Below are 17,415 nucleotides of genomic sequence, written 5' to 3' on the forward strand. Positions count from 1 at the left end.
GAAATTGTTCATATTATAAATCATTCTAGATCATCTATAAAAAAAATCAATTGAATATGAGACCTTTTGTTCATCGAACTGTATACAAACAGATGGACGGATTCGTTAAAAAAAGTACGAATTGTATTTATTTGCTACAATTGATTGACCAAACAACCTTAGTTTAGTTGATTTATTGTGTAAAGATAATTTTTACAAAATGATTCCTAATATGAATGGTCATAATCATAAACATGAAGTTTTACTAATCGGCTACTAAATAAATTGAGAAGAAATTTCAACTCAATCTTGAGAAGCCAAGCATTGTGTAAGTGAAAAAGAGCAAATGCTTGTGATAGTTGTATATTATATTTTTCTTTAACATATATAAAACATTAAATTGAAAAATAGAAAAATGACATGGATAAAAGTGGAACCACATTAATCAAAATTTAAAATATTTTAATTAAAAGTTGAACCCCTACAAATGTTTGATCAATAAAATGTAAAATTTAAGAATTTAAAATTTCCTCAAAGAAAAAAGAAACAGTTTGATCTTTCAAACATGGGATAACATGAAATATACCAGTTCATTAGTCTATGGCCATTCCCTTAGGCCCAATTTATAGCTTTGTCTGGACAAGTTCTCCGGCCCAATATATTTATGGTTTTTGTTGCTGTTATCCTACCCAACCCCACACTTGACCAGTCCGGTTCCAACTCTGTAAAGTGTTAACGGTTTTGACCATCCACTCCCTCTCCCAACTTCCATGGCGACTTTTAGATTTTCCCAATCCCAGATTAGTCCAACCTCGCCGGTCAGTATTATATCTGGTGATATTCTTCTTCATTTAGATGTAAAGGTCTTAGGTTGATGGAGTAGGACTTTTTTTCCCTTCCCTTCCCATTTGAACAGTCACGGTTAAATCACGTCAACATTTTATACTAATTTTTTATAGCCAGAGAAAGACAAAATAAGAGAATGTGAGGGGAGAGGATGGAAGGGGATGGAAAGAGAAAAGGAGAGAATCCTAGTCCTAGGTTGATGACCAATTTGATACCAAATTAGATTGCCTATTGTATGGCTTAACCGAACTTTTACTTTTCTTAATATAAAAATATTGATGTATTAAAAAAAATAAAAAATTAGTCCAACCTCTATGATCCTCCTTCTTTAACCTTCCTTTAACCTTGTGCAACAATTTCATCCTTTGAATATTTTTTCTGGTTTTGATTATTCTTCGATTTTTAGCACCTCAGTAAAATGAAAATCCATTGTCAAAAATACCCATTTCATATTTTAATGCTTTCGACGCAGTCGATCTTGCGTTTCATCCAAAAAATTCAAAGAAAGTGACTTGTGAAAGTAATATTCTTTTTACCGAGAAAAGATGGTAACTTTTTTTCATATTCTCTTAGTTTTCTTTCTGTCCAAGATAATGGCGACTTTGGGTTCAGGTGTTCTTGTCAAGCTGGTTGAAGAACTGGAAAGTCATGAAAAGCCCTTGAGTGATCGAAAACTAGTTTAACAGAGGGCGATCTATGGTCTAATCAACGGTTTTACTTGAAGGTTTCAGATTCTACACACGCCATGTTTGCTTCTTTGCATCAAGAACAAGATAAAATGGTCTTTTGCAACCAGTTGCTACTTGGGCAGCTGATATTCGTCGAAAAGTTGGAGGCAGCGCATCCGGTGCCAATGCTTAAAGTTATAAGGCCTCTTTCGAGTCGATTTCCCTGTGTTGGAAACCCTGAAGATCTTTCTGCTATAGATAAGTTGGTGGATTCTAGAGGAGCATCTGATTTAGCAATGGAGAAGAGTAGAGATGTGGACAAGAAGCCTCAGTGTAGATATCGATCTTTTATCCCATCAAAGTCCTGCCCGAGAGAGAAGAAATGAGCCTTATGCAGCTCTGGAAGCGATGATGTTTTTTAGAGGGAAATGTGTGTTGTGACAAAGGGGTTTACAGAATTAAGCTCCAGTTTTGTGGAGAATGACAGTGATCCTGATTGCACAAGCACATTGTCTTCTTCGTCGTCTATATTGCCAGCGAAGCGAAGGAACTGAAATTGGGCAGAAGTTGCACGAGATATCTCTTTTTTCATTGTTCCCGGGGATTTTTTTTGGGTAATCCGCTCCCATGCTGCAAACAGTCAAATCTGAACTAAACCTTGTTGCTCTTCTTGACACCCCAGTTGTCAAGCATGAGATGAAGCCAATTGCTCACCGTAGTCATAGTGCTTGTGTGAGAGTCTCACTGTTTCTTCTTCCACTAGTTGAAATGATCCTCTGTCTTGCCTTTTGGAAATTTGATGACTAATTACAGAAATCTGGTAGACGTACTACAAGTAGCCATTTTGTATTTTGTTAATCAGAAAAATTACGGTTGTACTGCTAATTAAACCCTATTAAACCATAATCTAACCTTTAAGTGGCAGAATCTACTTGTTATAATACTTAGAAATGCTAATTTTAACTCACTTTCGTATAATATTATAAGCATGTGTAATCAAATTTGTCATGCACCACAGATTAACTCTTTGTATGATCATTGTACAACTGTCAGCTGCGTGAGCTCATTGCTTGCTTGTTTCGTCATCGTATGGCTCCAGGGATAAATTGGTTCTCTAGTTTGCTTTCCTTTCAAAATTATAATGAATTAATCATCAGTTGTCTTTATAAAATCCTTCCAACTCTTTCTGTTTTGGAAAGCTTCTTTAGTTCATACGGCTACGTGTTACGGTTCGGTTGACAATTCAAGTCGCAAAACAAGAAATAGTGAGGATCATCTAGCTAAGAAACTGACTGAAACTTCCAGTAGGATCTCCGTGCCAGCGAAGAACTGTGAGCATTCCTTAGATTCAGCGATGACGTTTAATTTGGCTGATGATAACAACCGGTCAGAAAGAAAGATACTGTGGAAGTCTCTGTCCCCACTTGGCAAGGTATTGTTTGATTCATTTAATTTTACGAGGACTGTCTAACCGTTGATTGATAGCTTGCTAATCGAGCTAGAACTGTCATATATGATATGCAGGAAGTTTTAAGACATAGAGATGTTGCGGTGCTTATTGCAGTTGAGGCTTTGGAAGAGGCTTTTGCTGCTGAGAGATTGATCAAATGCCTAAGGTACCGTGCTAACACATGCTTATGCAGATTTCTGCCTCACACTTATTACATACTCGCAATTTGGAATGGGATGGACCATAAAAAACAAAGAATCGCTTCGAAGTAGAGGATCTGTCTGTTTTTCCTAATGATCGATGGATACAAAAAATATGAAATTGTTACTGATTTGGTCTAATGTGTTTCACTTATTTTGCATTTTGTTGTTACATTGTTCAACAGATACTCAGAACTCCAATCATTGAAGAGGGAGGAACATCAGTTATTACCAGTAAACAAATTGTTAGATCTTGAAGATGACTTGTCTCGAGTGTGATTGATAGTTCAGTCCTTGACCAACATTAGTCTAGTAACGGCTAACGATACAAATTCATGCAACCCCATCTCCATCAGGGAAGCACTAGAACTTGCCTTCAACCGAAAATAAAATGCAACTTCATGGATAAAAGTAGCTTTGGCAGCTGATCTCACCCCGTCTTTTGCTCCTGGTATGGAAAGTTCTGGGAGGCTACAAACCATTCTCATAAACCAAGTAAAACTCATGGTGGTAGGAAACCTAAAGGCAAATGTATAGTGAAGATCAAGCATAAGAATGAAGCTGGTTTTGGGTTCGCCATAGAGAAGGAAAACTTTTCACAAGGTTGGGTGAAGGGAAGTGGCTTTATCTGCAGCTGCAAACCTGGAAAAGTCATTGCATGGTGAATGCAGCAGATGATTTTGGCCAACTTTGAGTACTACTTGGATGATGTGCTTATGAGAAAAAGCACTTCCCTGGAATCAGATAGCCATGTGGCTGAGATGATGTGCTAGATTAAGAATGTTAGTGATTGGTTGGATAACAAAGATTATTTTGATCAATTGGAAGCTTATGGGAGGATTAGAAATAAGATTTATGAGGTGCTTTTGAAGCATGTGGGGAGGACTGCCATGGTTTTGGAACACATGAACCTAGTTATTGGTGATCGCCAACTATGAACTATATAAAGCGGTTGACTAAATTTTTTTTATAAAATTAGTAGATCTGAATGTAGGGTAGTTGACTAGAGCATTAGCGTTGTCCTTCTCCTTGTACCATTAAGTTTGAATGTCCTTCCCCCTTTAGTTTAGATTCTAGAATTGACACACAGAAAGTGTAATAATTTTCTTGAAATACCATGTTGTTTTGTATGTGTCAATATTGTGGTTCACTGCACAAAGTTAAGATATATATTGGTTTGAACATATGTTTATAGTATAAATCTAAAAAGAAAATTTTATTTTTCAGTGTTGAGATTTTAGATGTGATGGATGATGTATGTAGAATGGGAGAAAAATTGGTAGTGTTAGAATAATGTCAAGTAATATTACTGATTCACGAGTTACAATATAGGTACATGCTGAGTTTATGCTTTAAGGTATAATATCCATAACCAATTCATGTATCATTACAAAAATGAATTGATTATATTAGGTAACGATTTTCTAGTACCACACAATATTGTTTGTAGAATTAAGGAACTTGTATATTATTTATTATGGGTATTTTTCATTGTACTTCAAAGTATGAGATACTCTGGATGTTTTAACTGTTAAATCTTTGTTTAAAAATACAAAATTTAAGATCTTACCGTTACAACATCCGGAGTATTCCTTCAAAACACCCTAAATTTTTGTTTATCATGATTGTGTTAACATAGGGTCCTTTTCTGACCCATAAAATAGTACAGGCCAAGGGAAAAAAGGGAGACAAAGGCCCAAAGGAAGAAAAGCCCAAAGTAAGGAAGGAAAACCAAGGCCTAACAGAATTAGAATGATGACCTCGAGCGTCAACAGTCTAGATTGCCTGTCGGCAATGAAGCCGAGCACCTCCTCATTAAGTACTTTCCGACCACTAATGACAAGTTGACATACTGACAACTCTATAGCACGAAGTCCCAGGGGTATTGCCTACTCGGGCACCAACTGCTAGGCCACGTGGTGGCCATCAACGAGAACATAAGCCTATGAAGGGACATAAAGGATGACAGATCAAGCGCTCGAGTATGAGTTCCCTTAAATCCCAGGGACGAGCAGGCACTCGATACGTGTTGGTCCATGAAAACATGTAAGTGGATCTGAGCAAGTGTCACTTCACCACCACTTATCGACTAAATAACGAGGGGCGACAAGCAGGTCACGTCAACAGAGTTCATTAAATACGAAGGCGGTGGGAAACTTGAGTCTATAGACTTAAGGCTCACTAAGGGCCTATATCAGAAGGATGAGTACCCCTTACAAGGGGCCGGATAAAAAGAGAGAGAAGGGATATTAGATTATACCGAACACTATTTGTAACCTTTCACTCAGCAACTCAATGTACGTAGTCCAGTTTTAAGAAGTGAACCACTTATTGCTTGTTGTCAAAGTTTCCATTATTACTATCCCAAGTCCCCTAAAGGCCGACAGGACCATACTGGATTCTGAATGCAGTTGCAAGTATTTATTTCCCAAACCAGCACTCTGCTCTGCTAGCTACTATGGGAGGCCATAAGTAAGTATCTGTATGTCATCTTTTTTTGATAATGTTGAAACCTGAGATGGGAGCACCGTAAGACAGAACAGGAGTAAACAACTGCAATTCATTCATAAATTCCACCATTGAACTGTCTTTAATTACACTCTTAATAATTAATAGTAATATCCCACTTGCTTTGTGGATTGACATATTTTATGTGGAAAGGGACCATGGAATAGATTATAAACTTTTTATTTTCAGTGCTTAATATATAGGGTATATTATCAATTTCCCCCCTGAACTTGTGACCATTGGCCAATTTCCCCCCTGAACTTTAATTTTGGCCAATTTCCCCCCTCAACTCTCATAATTAGTCAATTCCCCCCCTGAACTTTAATTTGGCCAATTTCCCCCCTCAACTCTCAAAATTAGTCAATTTGCACCCTACTGTTAATTTTTTTTTTTTTTAATTTTCCATCTATTCTTTTCTTAATTTTCAATCTTTCTAATAGCTTCCAACAAAGTACTAAAATTAACATAAACTCACCTGCATAATATAGGGTAAAATGTACAAAAACATAATACAGTTAGTATGTGACATGGGTTGATTATAAGAAAAAGTTATGAATCGGGTTTAAAGCATGTAGAAGAAGAAATAATAACAAAAAGAAATAATAATCCTAAACTCATGGATCAAACCTATTTCAATAAAATGGGTTATTCTTAATAAGGAGTCGAAAATTATGAATAGACTAGCCAATTTTTTACTAAAGCTCGATTCTCCGCAATTTACTTGAACTTAGCTTTCACTTTTATAAAGAAAATTGTATTCACATACAAAAATTTACACATCAATCCTTTTTGTTATCAATTTTGTATAGTCAAAAATCAAATAAAATTACTCCATACTGATTTATTATGACTAATAATACTATCTATGATAAATTGTAAAATTCTAAATTTTAATCTATTTGTAATAGGATAAAGATATAGGAACATGATTAACATACATCTTATTTAGTTTCTTACACACACTTGTTTAATTATGATCAAATTAAAAATTTAACAGTAGGGTGCAAATTGACTAATTATAAGAGTTGAGGGGGGAAATTGGCTAAATTAAAGTTGAGGGGGGAAATTGACTAATCATGAGAGTTCAGGGGGGAAATTGGCCAAAATTAAAGTTGAGGGGGGAAATTGGCTAATGGTCACAAGTTCATGGGGGAAATTGATAATATACCCTAATATATAAAATGATTCGCATCCATAACACGTGATCATGGATTTGGAAATTATAAAATTGTATTTGGAATCTGGATATGCAATCTATTAATAAATAAAGTGACGTGTTAAGACCCACGTGAGTTGATATTGATTGTTAATGCACGTAGAATTAAATGTTAAAATGTATGCCTTCAATATTTCAGTAGATTTTAACATTTGATTCGAAACTCTCCATCTTCTAAATTATTGGAAAAATTTCGAACTGACTCCCTCCCTTAAATGTTAATTAATTTAATGATATTAAAATGCATCAACAACAATATTCAACTTTGACGTAGGTACGTAATTGACCCTAACAATGATCTCGGTGTTGATGAATTGTGAACCTATAATGCAACACACACTTGCGCGACTAATCCTATCATTGCTTCGAAATACTTGATCCCGAAATTGGAAATATAATATTGCCTTTGAAATCAATATGCAGTGTAATAAAAAAATAAAGAAGGATATTAGGATTAGCATGCGCGTTCAGTGTGAGCTGATCATAATCATTGATATATGTAAAGCATACAATAGATCAACGGTTAAATTTACCCACTCTCATGTGCATAATTGACCTTAATACTGCTTTAAAGTAGATGACACCCTGCTCCTAAAGCGGCATTCTCATTTTCTATTAAGAAAAATGACGATCTAATGTTATTTCTTTTTATTAAAAAATATTACTTAATGTTAAAGTTTAGTACTATTTCTTTTTATCGCAAGTAAAATATTTTAAATTCAAAGCCCGTAAACAATGGATTAAAAGAAAAAATCGAGAGAAGCAACATGTTGGAAGACTTTTCTGGTCTCAGGGAAAATGTTAGGTGACACTTGACAGACTCCAGATTATGTGGACGTCACTGGAACTGACCAAACTACCATTCAATTCTTTGGCGTGAATCGCACGTTTCATGGGCAATTTAGGAATCCCATACAGCGTCAATAGCTCCGCCTATCACTAATCAAACTTAGCTTAATTTCCATTAACTATAAAATTAAGAAAAAGTATATTAAAAGTGTATCAGTTGGGAGTAAAAGACATTTATGCAGGGCAATATACGACAGCGGAGATCTTATTAGCGTTTCCAACTTCTCATACAATTTTCATAAATCCACAGATTCAGCTAAAGCACAGTTTCTATTTTTTTTCTTTTTTTTTTTTGTTGGGTTTTTCAGAAACAAATTCACAAACCCAACAAGTGAAGAATTGAGAAAAAAACACTAGCTTTATCTGTGTGTGTTCAGTAAATTCGATTCCAAAAATCCCATCTTTTTATTTTCTGCTATCTTGTGGAATGATGGAGCTGCAGAGATCAGCAGCGCTGAGATTCTTTCTAGGGTTTCTGCTGCTGTCTATGGCGAATGGGAGATTCGTGGTGGAGAAGAACAGCTTGAGGGTCACATCCCCGGATAAAATCAAAGGCACGTACGACAGTGCCATTGGCAACTTCGGGATTCCTCAGTACGGCGGCAGCATGGCCGGCGCCGTGGTGTATCCGAAGGAGAATCAGAAGGGATGCAAGGAGTTTTCTGAATTTGGGATTACATTTAAATCGAGCCCCGGAGCTCTCCCAACTTTCGTTTTGGTCGATCGTGGAGGTACGCTTTTTGTAATTTTTTCGATAGTTTGATTTATTTATTTTTTCTTTTTTGTGAGTTTTGAGGTTCAATTTGATTGCTTTGGTTAACTTAGGAGGTGCCCTTTTTTCATTTTTGAGCAATCTGATAGTTTCTATGAGTTTTGGGATTCAATTTTGCTTGTTTTGGTTAATTTGGGAGTTACGCTTTGTGGCTAATTTGAGTATGCTATTGTGAGTTTTTCGGTTCGAATGGCGTGTTTCGGTTCATTTTGGGGTTAACTTTTTGTAATTCTGACTTCTGTTCCGAGTATTTTGTGTGCTATTGAAAAATATACGCTTCAATTGGTCTGTTTTGGTTGGATTTGGAGATGCCATTTTTGCCAATTCTGATCAATTTGCCTTGTTTAGCTCTTCTTTTGTTTAGTCGGTGCAGACAATCGATTCTTAAGTCTGATTAATTTGCTTCTTGTTAGCAGATATGTTTAATTGTTGTTGTCTGTATCTGTAAAAGTCACTTATATTAAATTTATGATCCTACTTCGGTGATTTTTAATATACATGTATTTATCCTCCTGTTTTAACTGTGCATTTCGTGTGTTAAAAGTTAAAAGCTGTTGTTCGTGCTTTCCAGATTGCTTCTTTGCCTTGAAGGTTTGGAATGCCCAGAAAGCTGGGGCTTCTGCAGTTCTTGTTGCTGATAATATTGAGGAGGCATTGATAACCATGGATTCACCCGAAGAGGATGGTTCAACTTCCAAATACATTGAGAACATAACAATACCATCTGCGCTCATTGAAAAAAGGTTTGGAGAAATTTTAAAGAAAGCAATCAGGGCCGGTGATATGGTCAATGTGAATCTTGACTGGAGAGAAGCTGTTCCACATCCAGATGATCGTGTGGAATATGAACTGTGGACCAACAGCAACGATGAATGTGGGGTTAAATGTGACATGTTGATGGAATTTATGAAGGATTTTAGGGGAGCAGCCCAAATACTTGAAAAAGGCGGTTACACTCAATTCACACCTCATTATATAACTTGGTACTGTCCTCGGGCATTTACTTTAAGCAAACAGTGCAAGTCTCAGTGCATCAATCATGGAAGATATTGTGCTCCTGATCCAGAACAGGACTTCAGCAGTGGTTACGATGGGAAAGATGTGGTTCTTGAAAATTTAAGGCAGCTATGTGTTTTTAGAGTGGTAAATGAGACCAAAAAGCCTTGGGTATGGTGGGACTACGTAACTGATTTTCAAATTAGATGTCCCATGAAGGAGAAAAAGTACAACAAGGAATGTGCTGATGGTGTCATTAAATCTCTTGGTAAATCATTATATATTGCATTTGATGTTTCTAAGAAGATTAATGATTAATGTAGAATGAGTTTCTAATATTCATGTGGTGTTGTCAGGGCTTGATAGTAAGAAGATTGAGAATTGTATGGGAGACCCTAATGCGGACTCTGAAAATACTGTTCTGAAAGAAGAGCAAGATGCTCAGGTATTTTTCTTTTCGCATTTATTTTATTTTTTAAGATTTATTTACTCCATTAACATGTTTCTAGCATGTTTGAGCAATAGTGGTCCTGTAATGCAATTCCTTGAATTGGTGATATTGGTTTAGTTATTTATACTTGCTTGACAAGAACACTTTTTGTAGGTTGGGAAAGGAACAAGAGGTGATGTAACCATATTGCCTACCGTTGTTGTCAATAATCGCCAATACCGAGGTTTGTCCTCGTTCTTTTATTTCTCAGATAGCAATCGAGAAGCTTCCATCTCTAAAATATTTGCTTGCAGGCAAGTTGGAGAAAGGTGCAGTTCTGAAGGCCATCTGTTCTGGGTTCGAGGAAACTACTGAGCCAGCTGTTTGTTTGAGTACTGGTAGGCCCCTCTTGTTATTGTGGTGTTTCTTATCTCCTTCTGATTGTTTTCATTCTGAAATAAAGTGCTGGTTTACTATGTATTCATGGTAGATGTGGAGACGAATGAATGCTTGGATAATAATGGTGGTTGCTGGCAGGATAAAGCAGCCAACCTCACAGCCTGCAAGGTATAAATTGTAACCCACTAGCTGATCATATATCTTTTTGAAAATTGAAAGTAATGGGTATTCTAACTCTTGTTTTTCGTGACTATGGTTTGTTTCCTCAGGATACATTTCGTGGGAGGGTATGTGAGTGCCCTCTGGTTGATGGTGTGCAATTTAAAGGAGATGGTTACACTACCTGTGAAGGTAACAATAAAAGTTAACTTAAAACAGCCATAAATTTTAACTAGGGAAGCTAAATTTGAGGGAATTATTCTGCACCAAAATATAGTTTCTTTTATTTTTTTCATTGTAATAAAAGAGTAGCTCAAATTCGCCTAAAAAAAATAAAAAATAAAAGGCTCAGCTTCTTCCTCTTTTTCCATACATATTTTTCCTTGTTCTGCATTATGACTTTTCATTGAGGAATATTACCTTTCATTTCCAGCAAGTGGGCCTGGGAGGTGCAAGGTAAACAATGGAGGTTGTTGGCACGAAGCTCGAGATGGGCATGCATTCACTGCTTGCACAGTAAGTGGTTTTGTGCATTCCCATTTTCTGTAAAAGAAAACTCTACTCTGGCCTATGGTTTTTATTCTCGTATCAAATAATTGCAATTTAAGTAAGGTTATTTTCTGGACAGGATAATGGAGAGGTCCAGTGTCAGTGTCCTCCTGGGTTTAAAGGCGATGGTGTTAAAAGTTGTGAAGGTAAGAAAAATCATTGCCTTGGCACGTCCTGTTATTGGTTGTCAGCTTTACTGTAATACAGAATAAATCTGTGTAGTATGCATCTAAAAGGACATAGTTCAGACCCCTCGAAATTAAGTCTGTGCTTCCTTTGTTGTGTTAATTTTTAAAGTTTCATTGTGATCCAGCGTAAACTTACAAATGGATTAATGTCACAATGGTGCATACACAATGGTGTATCACGACATGCTACAGAAGTTGTTAACCTTGCTATGCTGTATATTGAATTGAAATGGTCTGCTTGTATATGCCTATTCATGAATAGATCTACTTGAGTACTCTTCTATGGCTTTGTATATAACCTGAGACTATGGCCTTGCACAAATAGGAAGTAATGGGACTCACCAACGAAACTGCAATAATATGTAAAGCCAACGAATTTTTGGTCACAGCAATTTATGCCCCTAGCACTGTATGTTTATTATTCTCCTCCGGATGCTTTGGTGTTTTAAGTTTCAAATGATTGAGGATGGGAAACAATGTAAGTATCTACAAGCTAGGTTTTGTCGCTTCTTATTTGGTTGGTTTGCATCCTACTGGTTAAGTTATACTGGGAGTCTTGGACCCGGTGGAAATCTTATAAAACTGCATGTTATCAATAATTTAGTGAAATTTAGCTTTATCCAAAACATTGTGGTAAGCCAGTGGGTGATCCATGTCAAGCAAATATCCTGCTCCAGATCTGAATGGTCATATTTAATTTGGTTCTATATTTATGTGGTCAACTAGAGATCGGTGTAGAGGTTTTGTGGCAGGCTGAACTTCCTAACATTGCTATTAATTAAAGCAGCCTATATGACATAAAAAGTAGACGATCATCCAGAATCTTTGCAATGACATATCTTGGATCTAATTGTTGCTCAAATTATTTTTTCCTTAGATATTGATGAATGCAAAGAGAGGAAAGCCTGTCAGTGCCCTGACTGTAGCTGTAAAAATACCTGGGGGAGCTATGATTGCTCGTGCAGTGGAAATCTTCTGTATATCAGGGACCAGGATACCTGCATAAGTGAGTCCAGAAACTCGAGAGTGTTTACGTTTTCTGAATATGTATACTGTAAGTGCTTATTCTGATGTACTCCCTTTTATAATCTGCAGGTAAGTCTTCTGGTGGGGGAAAGTCGTCTGCATGGGTTGCTGTGTGGGTTATTTTGATAGGCTTGGCGATGGCTGCTGGTGGGGCATACCTAGTGTACAAATACAGATTACGAGTGAGTTTTCTTTGCTTTATTTCTTCATTGCAAACTTCATACATATCATTGTTAATGCTGGAGTCTCCTATTAATGGTGGTATTATTGGATCATCTTTGGTGGCTGTTGTCCTGAGGTTGATAAAATTGTGTTTATCGATGCTCGATGCATCAGGTGAACTCTGGTTGTGCTGCAATTACTTTAACTTTTGAATATCTAAAAAACTAGAACATGTTTTAACAGAAAGAAAAACTAGAAATGTCGATAGAAGTATAGAACTCATGGTGAAGTACAGTGGAACCGTCTATTCTTTGTAAGCTATTGGCAGGGAAATGGACTGTCTTGCTTTAGAATTGTCTGTGTTTAGAGAAACCCCATAAATGACCAGTCGTATAATGGAACATATTTTCTTGCGCACACAGAAACTTTTGTATATGGGTAGCTTTTAGGGTCAAAATTGACAAAAATTTTCCTACTGTCGTTATTTTGTCTTCTGTGGTTGATTCAATGGACATGAGATTTACAGATAGTATGAGGGTACTAACTGTGCCTGTCACACTATTGATTTTGGTGTGTTGACTTCATGGTTAAAGACTGTTTGGCTGTGTATCGGACTACGAAATCAACTTTGCCTTGCATTCACAAGTCTTTTAATCAACTTTTTAAGCTGTGAGGACTGCTGTAGTTAAACGATGATTCTATTGGGGGAGTTAATTAAAGTCCGGATACAAATCTTTTCCGCTTTTATTTTTTTTTGTTGATTCAGGTTGCTGATACTTTCAATTATATTTTTGCAGTCATATATGGATTCGGAGATAAGAGCCATAATGGCACAATATATGCCTTTGGACAGCCAAGCCGAAGTTCCAAATCATGTGAACGAGGAGAGGGCGTGAAAATGGGACCCCATTATCGAATGGTTAGGATTTATATGGCGCAGCATGGATATGGATTGTTATACGTCTTTCTTTTGCAGTCTTGAATGTTTGATTGAGCCTAATCTTTCATACTCCTCTACGTTGTGTCGGATTGTAAATGAATGCAGATTAGAATGTCTTGTTTCGTAGGATTGTAGCATGCCAATCCCTTTGAGTAAGGTAGATTGCAAGGAGTGTAGGTCTAGTGTCAGAACAATTCTATTCCCATCGTAAAATCTTGGTATCTTTTCATTTTAGTTAATTTGTTGTTATTCTGTAACTTACTTTTGCCTGTAACTTATACCTTAGTTTAGTTATAATTTATATGCACAAAACAATTTTGTTTTGGTCATCCTTGCTTGCTGTTATTGTGGTTTTTCAAGGGCTCGTTCGAAAACTATTTCGTTTCCAATTTTTAGCCACAGAAATGAAAGGATTAAGCAAAAGTTGGTGAGTAGAGAAAACAGGACCTTAAGTGCATAGGAAGGGGAATATCGAAAACAGGACCCTAAGTGCACAAATAAAAAAAAAAAAAATTGAAATAGCGTATGAAATACGCCCAAAGACTCCCATGCCTTTCTGAATCAATCAGATTTCCGACAAATCTTTTTGTTATAGCAAGAAGCGGAACTACAATAGGCGGATCTTAAGCAAAGTATTAAACAAGTGTCATCCATACATTTTAGAAAATGGGTGTTCTCAACTGAAACATTAATTGAAAAATAATACAATTACATTATCATCCTTGGTTTCTTTAGCTGATCCTTGGCCCCCCCTGGGCATCATCATTTTTCTTCTTTTCTACACAAAAATGTGGATATGCGTTACTCAATACAAAACAAAAATGTGGTTTGCAGATATGTAATCCTAGAGTATGCTAGTGTCACATATAGGGGACTTACTTGTCCCCCACTAACGATAAACGAACTTTTACTATTCAAAAATCATAATCAGAATGTTTATTCTCTTTATCATCTTCTATAGTCTAGTGGAATACCTAAGACCTCTCACTTATAAGTGAAAAGGAATACCACTAGACCGGATTGTTGATCATTGAATTATTACTTAAGTGTTGATTAATGGGCTTATTTTTTGTTGGTGACATATCACATAGTTTACAAATGTTATCTAGCATTACTCTTCTTGTATATACGAGGATAGTTTTAGTGTGCCCAATATAATATGGATTATGGATGCATTGAAAATTTTAGTATTCCTCTTGTACAAGAGGTTTTATGCTCAAATCTCGTGAATGGCAAGTTCACTTCTGCACCCATTTTGTGTGTGGCTTCTGTTATTGATTGTCACGTGTTAAGTTTATGGACAACTCTATAAGGAGGGTTAAGTTTATGTACAAGTGTCAATCAATGATAGAAACCATAGAAAGACCACACAAAAAATGAATGCAGAAGATTTGGACTCCCCTAAGAGCACTTCTAGCGTGATGCAATTCCCTTGGGAATTGGTTTTTGAATGACCCAATGCCCCTAGCGATTGACTCTAACCCATTCAAGTAGCATGGGCTCTCCACCAGGCATAATTCCATAAGCGTAGCGCCTGAGGGATGTGACACAAGGCTAACATCATGGTAACGTTAGCCACTAATAAAAATGATAAAATATTAAAAATACAAAAAATTATTGAAAATTAATTAAAAATACAATAAGTGTTTTATAATAAATTAAAATTATTTTTTTATTATTTTATAAAATAAAAAATATTAATATTTTAATAGGAATTATGTGACGTATTCAGTTTAGGGATGAATATGTACTTGAACAATTACTGTTTACTAAGGCAGATATTATTCATTTAAGGGGATTGGTTGCCTATAGCTCAGGGGAGCCTAACAACACTAGAAGTGCTCTAAATGAGGTCCTAGGTAAATTGTAAAGAGGATTTAGAAAAATCCATTTTCAATTACACTCCCTATCTACCTCCTAAAATTGAGGAGTTCCTAAATCTAGAAGTGAGAAAGAAGCTCCTAGTATTAATTACCAATATTTCACTAACTTTATAAAGAATAAACACTGTCCTTATTGGGCCACAGTCATTATAACTCAGTAAACTAGAGAGTGATTTGAGTAGGATTTTCTAGGGAGCTCCTAAAGTAACATGCAGTCTTTTTAGTTAAAATTTTACTAAAAAAAATAGAGAGCATGGTTGTAAATGTCTTATCCAATCCACAGTGTAACTATCACATACACAAAATTAATCTGGTTTTGATGGTCTTTGCTTGCTGTTATTGTGGTTTTTTTTCAAATGTGTATGTGGATATCAAATTGACATAAAAATAAAATTAATATCTATTTGTACAAGTAATAAATTACAAATTCTCAAGAGCTCCATACACTTTGTTTTTAAGCAAGTGACTTATAACTCAGTTGATTAAGATCATTAATCTGTATATCTAAGGTTTCACGTTCAAACCTCCCTCACTGTAGTTTAGATGAACTTAGTGTAATTATCCCACCGTTTGGAAAATTATGCACTTTATTCGTACATCCTCATTGTGGCAATTTTCTTTCGGTATTGAAATAGGAAAAATGGAACACAGTCTTAGCAGGAAAGGTAACTGGGATGAATGGAATCTTTGTAGATCCTTTGGTCTTGGATATCCTAAGTATTGGAAGTACCAGTGGTACCAGTGGTTATTAGGGTTTCCTAGATATTAGGATGGCTTCCGTGTTATCAGGTATTAAGAGGTTTTGTCAACTGTTCAAGCTTGTTTCCGTCCGAGTATTGGTTGTTCCCCAGGTGGTTAATAGCCGGGTTCCTTGTGTATAGGAGTCTAGGTTGTCAACTCCCCTTAATCATAGAGCCAATGCCCTAATTTCAGTGTTGTTGTTTTGCCTTCCCTAAGCCATCTGTTGTGGCGTAAATTAAGGAAGGCCTTCTCCCTATTTATGTGGGTTGTACATTGTAATTACTTTTATGATGAAATACAAAAACACAACAAAGAAAATAAACATGGTATCAGAGCAGGGAAAATAACCTGCTTCTGCTTTACTACTTGTTGAGCGTGTTCATCCTCCAACATGGTTGAAGAAAATCCATTAAGATTAGATGCTGAAAGTTCACCGGTGATTTCATCCGGGAATATGCCTGAGATGGATGTTAATCCAAATCAAAGGTTAAGCTCAGTTCTGTTGAATGAGTTTAACTATTTGCCTTGGTCGAGAGCTGTATCCCTCACTCTAGGTGGAAGGTCCAGGTTAGGGTTCATAAATGGGAGAATCGAAGTACCTGATGTTTCCTCACCAAACTATGAATCCTGGCTTAGCAAAGATCAGCTGGTTATGTCGTGGCTCATCAATTCCATGGATCGCAAGCTAGCTGAAATATTCAGCTATTCGGAATCCTCATTTCAGCTATGGGAGGCTGTCAAGGAAATGTATGGCAGTCAGAATAATGCTGCGCGAGTCTTCCAACTGAAAAGGGACATATCCAATCTACAACAAGAAGGTAAACCATTTGTGCAACTCTTAGGGAGTATGAAAAGCATGTGGAATGAAGTAGAAACATATCGTCCTCATACAATCGATGCTGTTGTGATTCGAAAACGAGCAGAAGAAGACAAGATATTTCAACTTCTGTCTAGTCTCGATTCAGAATATGAAGATCTACGAAGCCACATACTCATGAACTCTGAACTCCCTTCCTTCACCAGTGTATGTGCAACAATCCAACGTGAAGAAGTGAGGAGGAAGGTCATGAACATGGGTACAAAGGCTAGTGTACCTGATGCCAGGGCTTATCTGACCAACGAAAGGAAGTACAAAGGAAAACACCCACATTTGAAATGTCAACACTGTAACTATACAGGTCATGTTAAGGAAATGTGCTGGATTTTACATCCAGAATTAAAACCGGACTTCATGAAGGACAACAAGGGTACACAAAGGATGAACCGTACTGTACATCGTGCCAATCATGCTTCTGCCTCTACTTCTAAGGGGTCTAACACATTAAAAACCTTCACAGCAAATCCTGCTGAACTCATGAATGAGTTTGCATTGTACCTTCAAGGCAGGAAAGGAAGTGCTGGAAGCAACTGAGGAGACAACTTGGAAGAAGAAAACTCGACGGCTTTACTAGGCA

The 17,415-nt window shown here is 36.5% G+C and overlaps 3 protein-coding genes and 1 pseudogene across 3 annotated transcripts; all 4 read left to right on the top strand.

The window, feature by feature from the left end:
• The first annotated feature begins 1,418 nt into the window (after positions 1-1,418).
• On the top strand, positions 1,419-2,143 carry LOC148696924 (protein CORTICAL MICROTUBULE DISORDERING 6-like; annotated as a pseudogene).
• LOC148696925 (protein CORTICAL MICROTUBULE DISORDERING 6-like) lies at positions 2,039-4,281 on the top strand. The gene is made up of 3 exons (XM_088693283.1): positions 2,039-2,925; positions 3,018-3,109; positions 3,329-4,281. Exons 1-3 carry the CDS (start codon positions 2,848-2,850, stop codon positions 3,420-3,422), a joined length of 264 nt encoding a protein of 87 aa, XP_088549409.1. The 5' UTR covers positions 2,039-2,847; the 3' UTR covers positions 3,423-4,281.
• Positions 4,282-7,796: 3,515 nt separating this feature from the next.
• On the top strand, positions 7,797-13,666 carry LOC137725448 (vacuolar-sorting receptor 3). The gene is made up of 12 exons (XM_068464136.2): positions 7,797-8,447; positions 9,060-9,752; positions 9,841-9,929; positions 10,089-10,158; positions 10,229-10,312; positions 10,405-10,481; positions 10,583-10,664; positions 10,906-10,988; positions 11,101-11,167; positions 12,087-12,215; positions 12,305-12,417; positions 13,195-13,666. Exons 1-12 carry the CDS (start codon positions 8,144-8,146, stop codon positions 13,291-13,293), a joined length of 1,890 nt encoding a protein of 629 aa, XP_068320237.2. The 5' UTR covers positions 7,797-8,143; the 3' UTR covers positions 13,294-13,666.
• A 2,686-nt stretch (positions 13,667-16,352) lies between these two features.
• Positions 16,353-17,372, top strand: LOC148696926 (uncharacterized). Its single transcript, XM_088693401.1, has one exon. The coding sequence runs from the start codon at positions 16,353-16,355 to the stop codon at positions 17,370-17,372; it is 1,020 nt and encodes a 339-aa protein (XP_088549527.1).
• The last annotated feature ends 43 nt before the right edge of the window (positions 17,373-17,415 follow it).

This window comes from Pyrus communis, chromosome 5 (genome assembly GCF_041283825.1).
Source record: "Pyrus communis isolate YQ-2024b chromosome 5, ASM4128382v1, whole genome shotgun sequence".
NCBI classification, from domain to species: domain Eukaryota; kingdom Viridiplantae; phylum Streptophyta; class Magnoliopsida; order Rosales; family Rosaceae; genus Pyrus; species Pyrus communis.

Excerpts from the sequence above, each read along its gene's own strand:
- LOC148696925 (XM_088693283.1), top strand. The coding sequence starts at position 2,848 with ATGACGTTTAATTTGGCTGATGATAACAACCGGTCAGAAAGAAAGATA. Across the intron at positions 2,926-3,017 it reads CTCTGTCCCCACTTGGCAAG|GAAGTTTTAAGACATAGAGA; the intron begins GTATTGTTTGAT and ends TATGATATGCAG. Across the intron at positions 3,110-3,328 it reads AGATTGATCAAATGCCTAAG|ATACTCAGAACTCCAATCAT; the intron begins GTACCGTGCTAA and ends ATTGTTCAACAG.
- LOC137725448 (XM_068464136.2), top strand. The coding sequence starts at position 8,144 with ATGATGGAGCTGCAGAGATCAGCAGCGCTGAGATTCTTTCTAGGGTTT. Across the intron at positions 10,482-10,582 it reads CCAACCTCACAGCCTGCAAG|GATACATTTCGTGGGAGGGT; the intron begins GTATAAATTGTA and ends TTGTTTCCTCAG. Across the intron at positions 10,665-10,905 it reads TGGTTACACTACCTGTGAAG|CAAGTGGGCCTGGGAGGTGC; the intron begins GTAACAATAAAA and ends TTTCATTTCCAG.
- LOC148696926 (XM_088693401.1), top strand. The coding sequence starts at position 16,353 with ATGGTTGAAGAAAATCCATTAAGATTAGATGCTGAAAGTTCACCGGTG.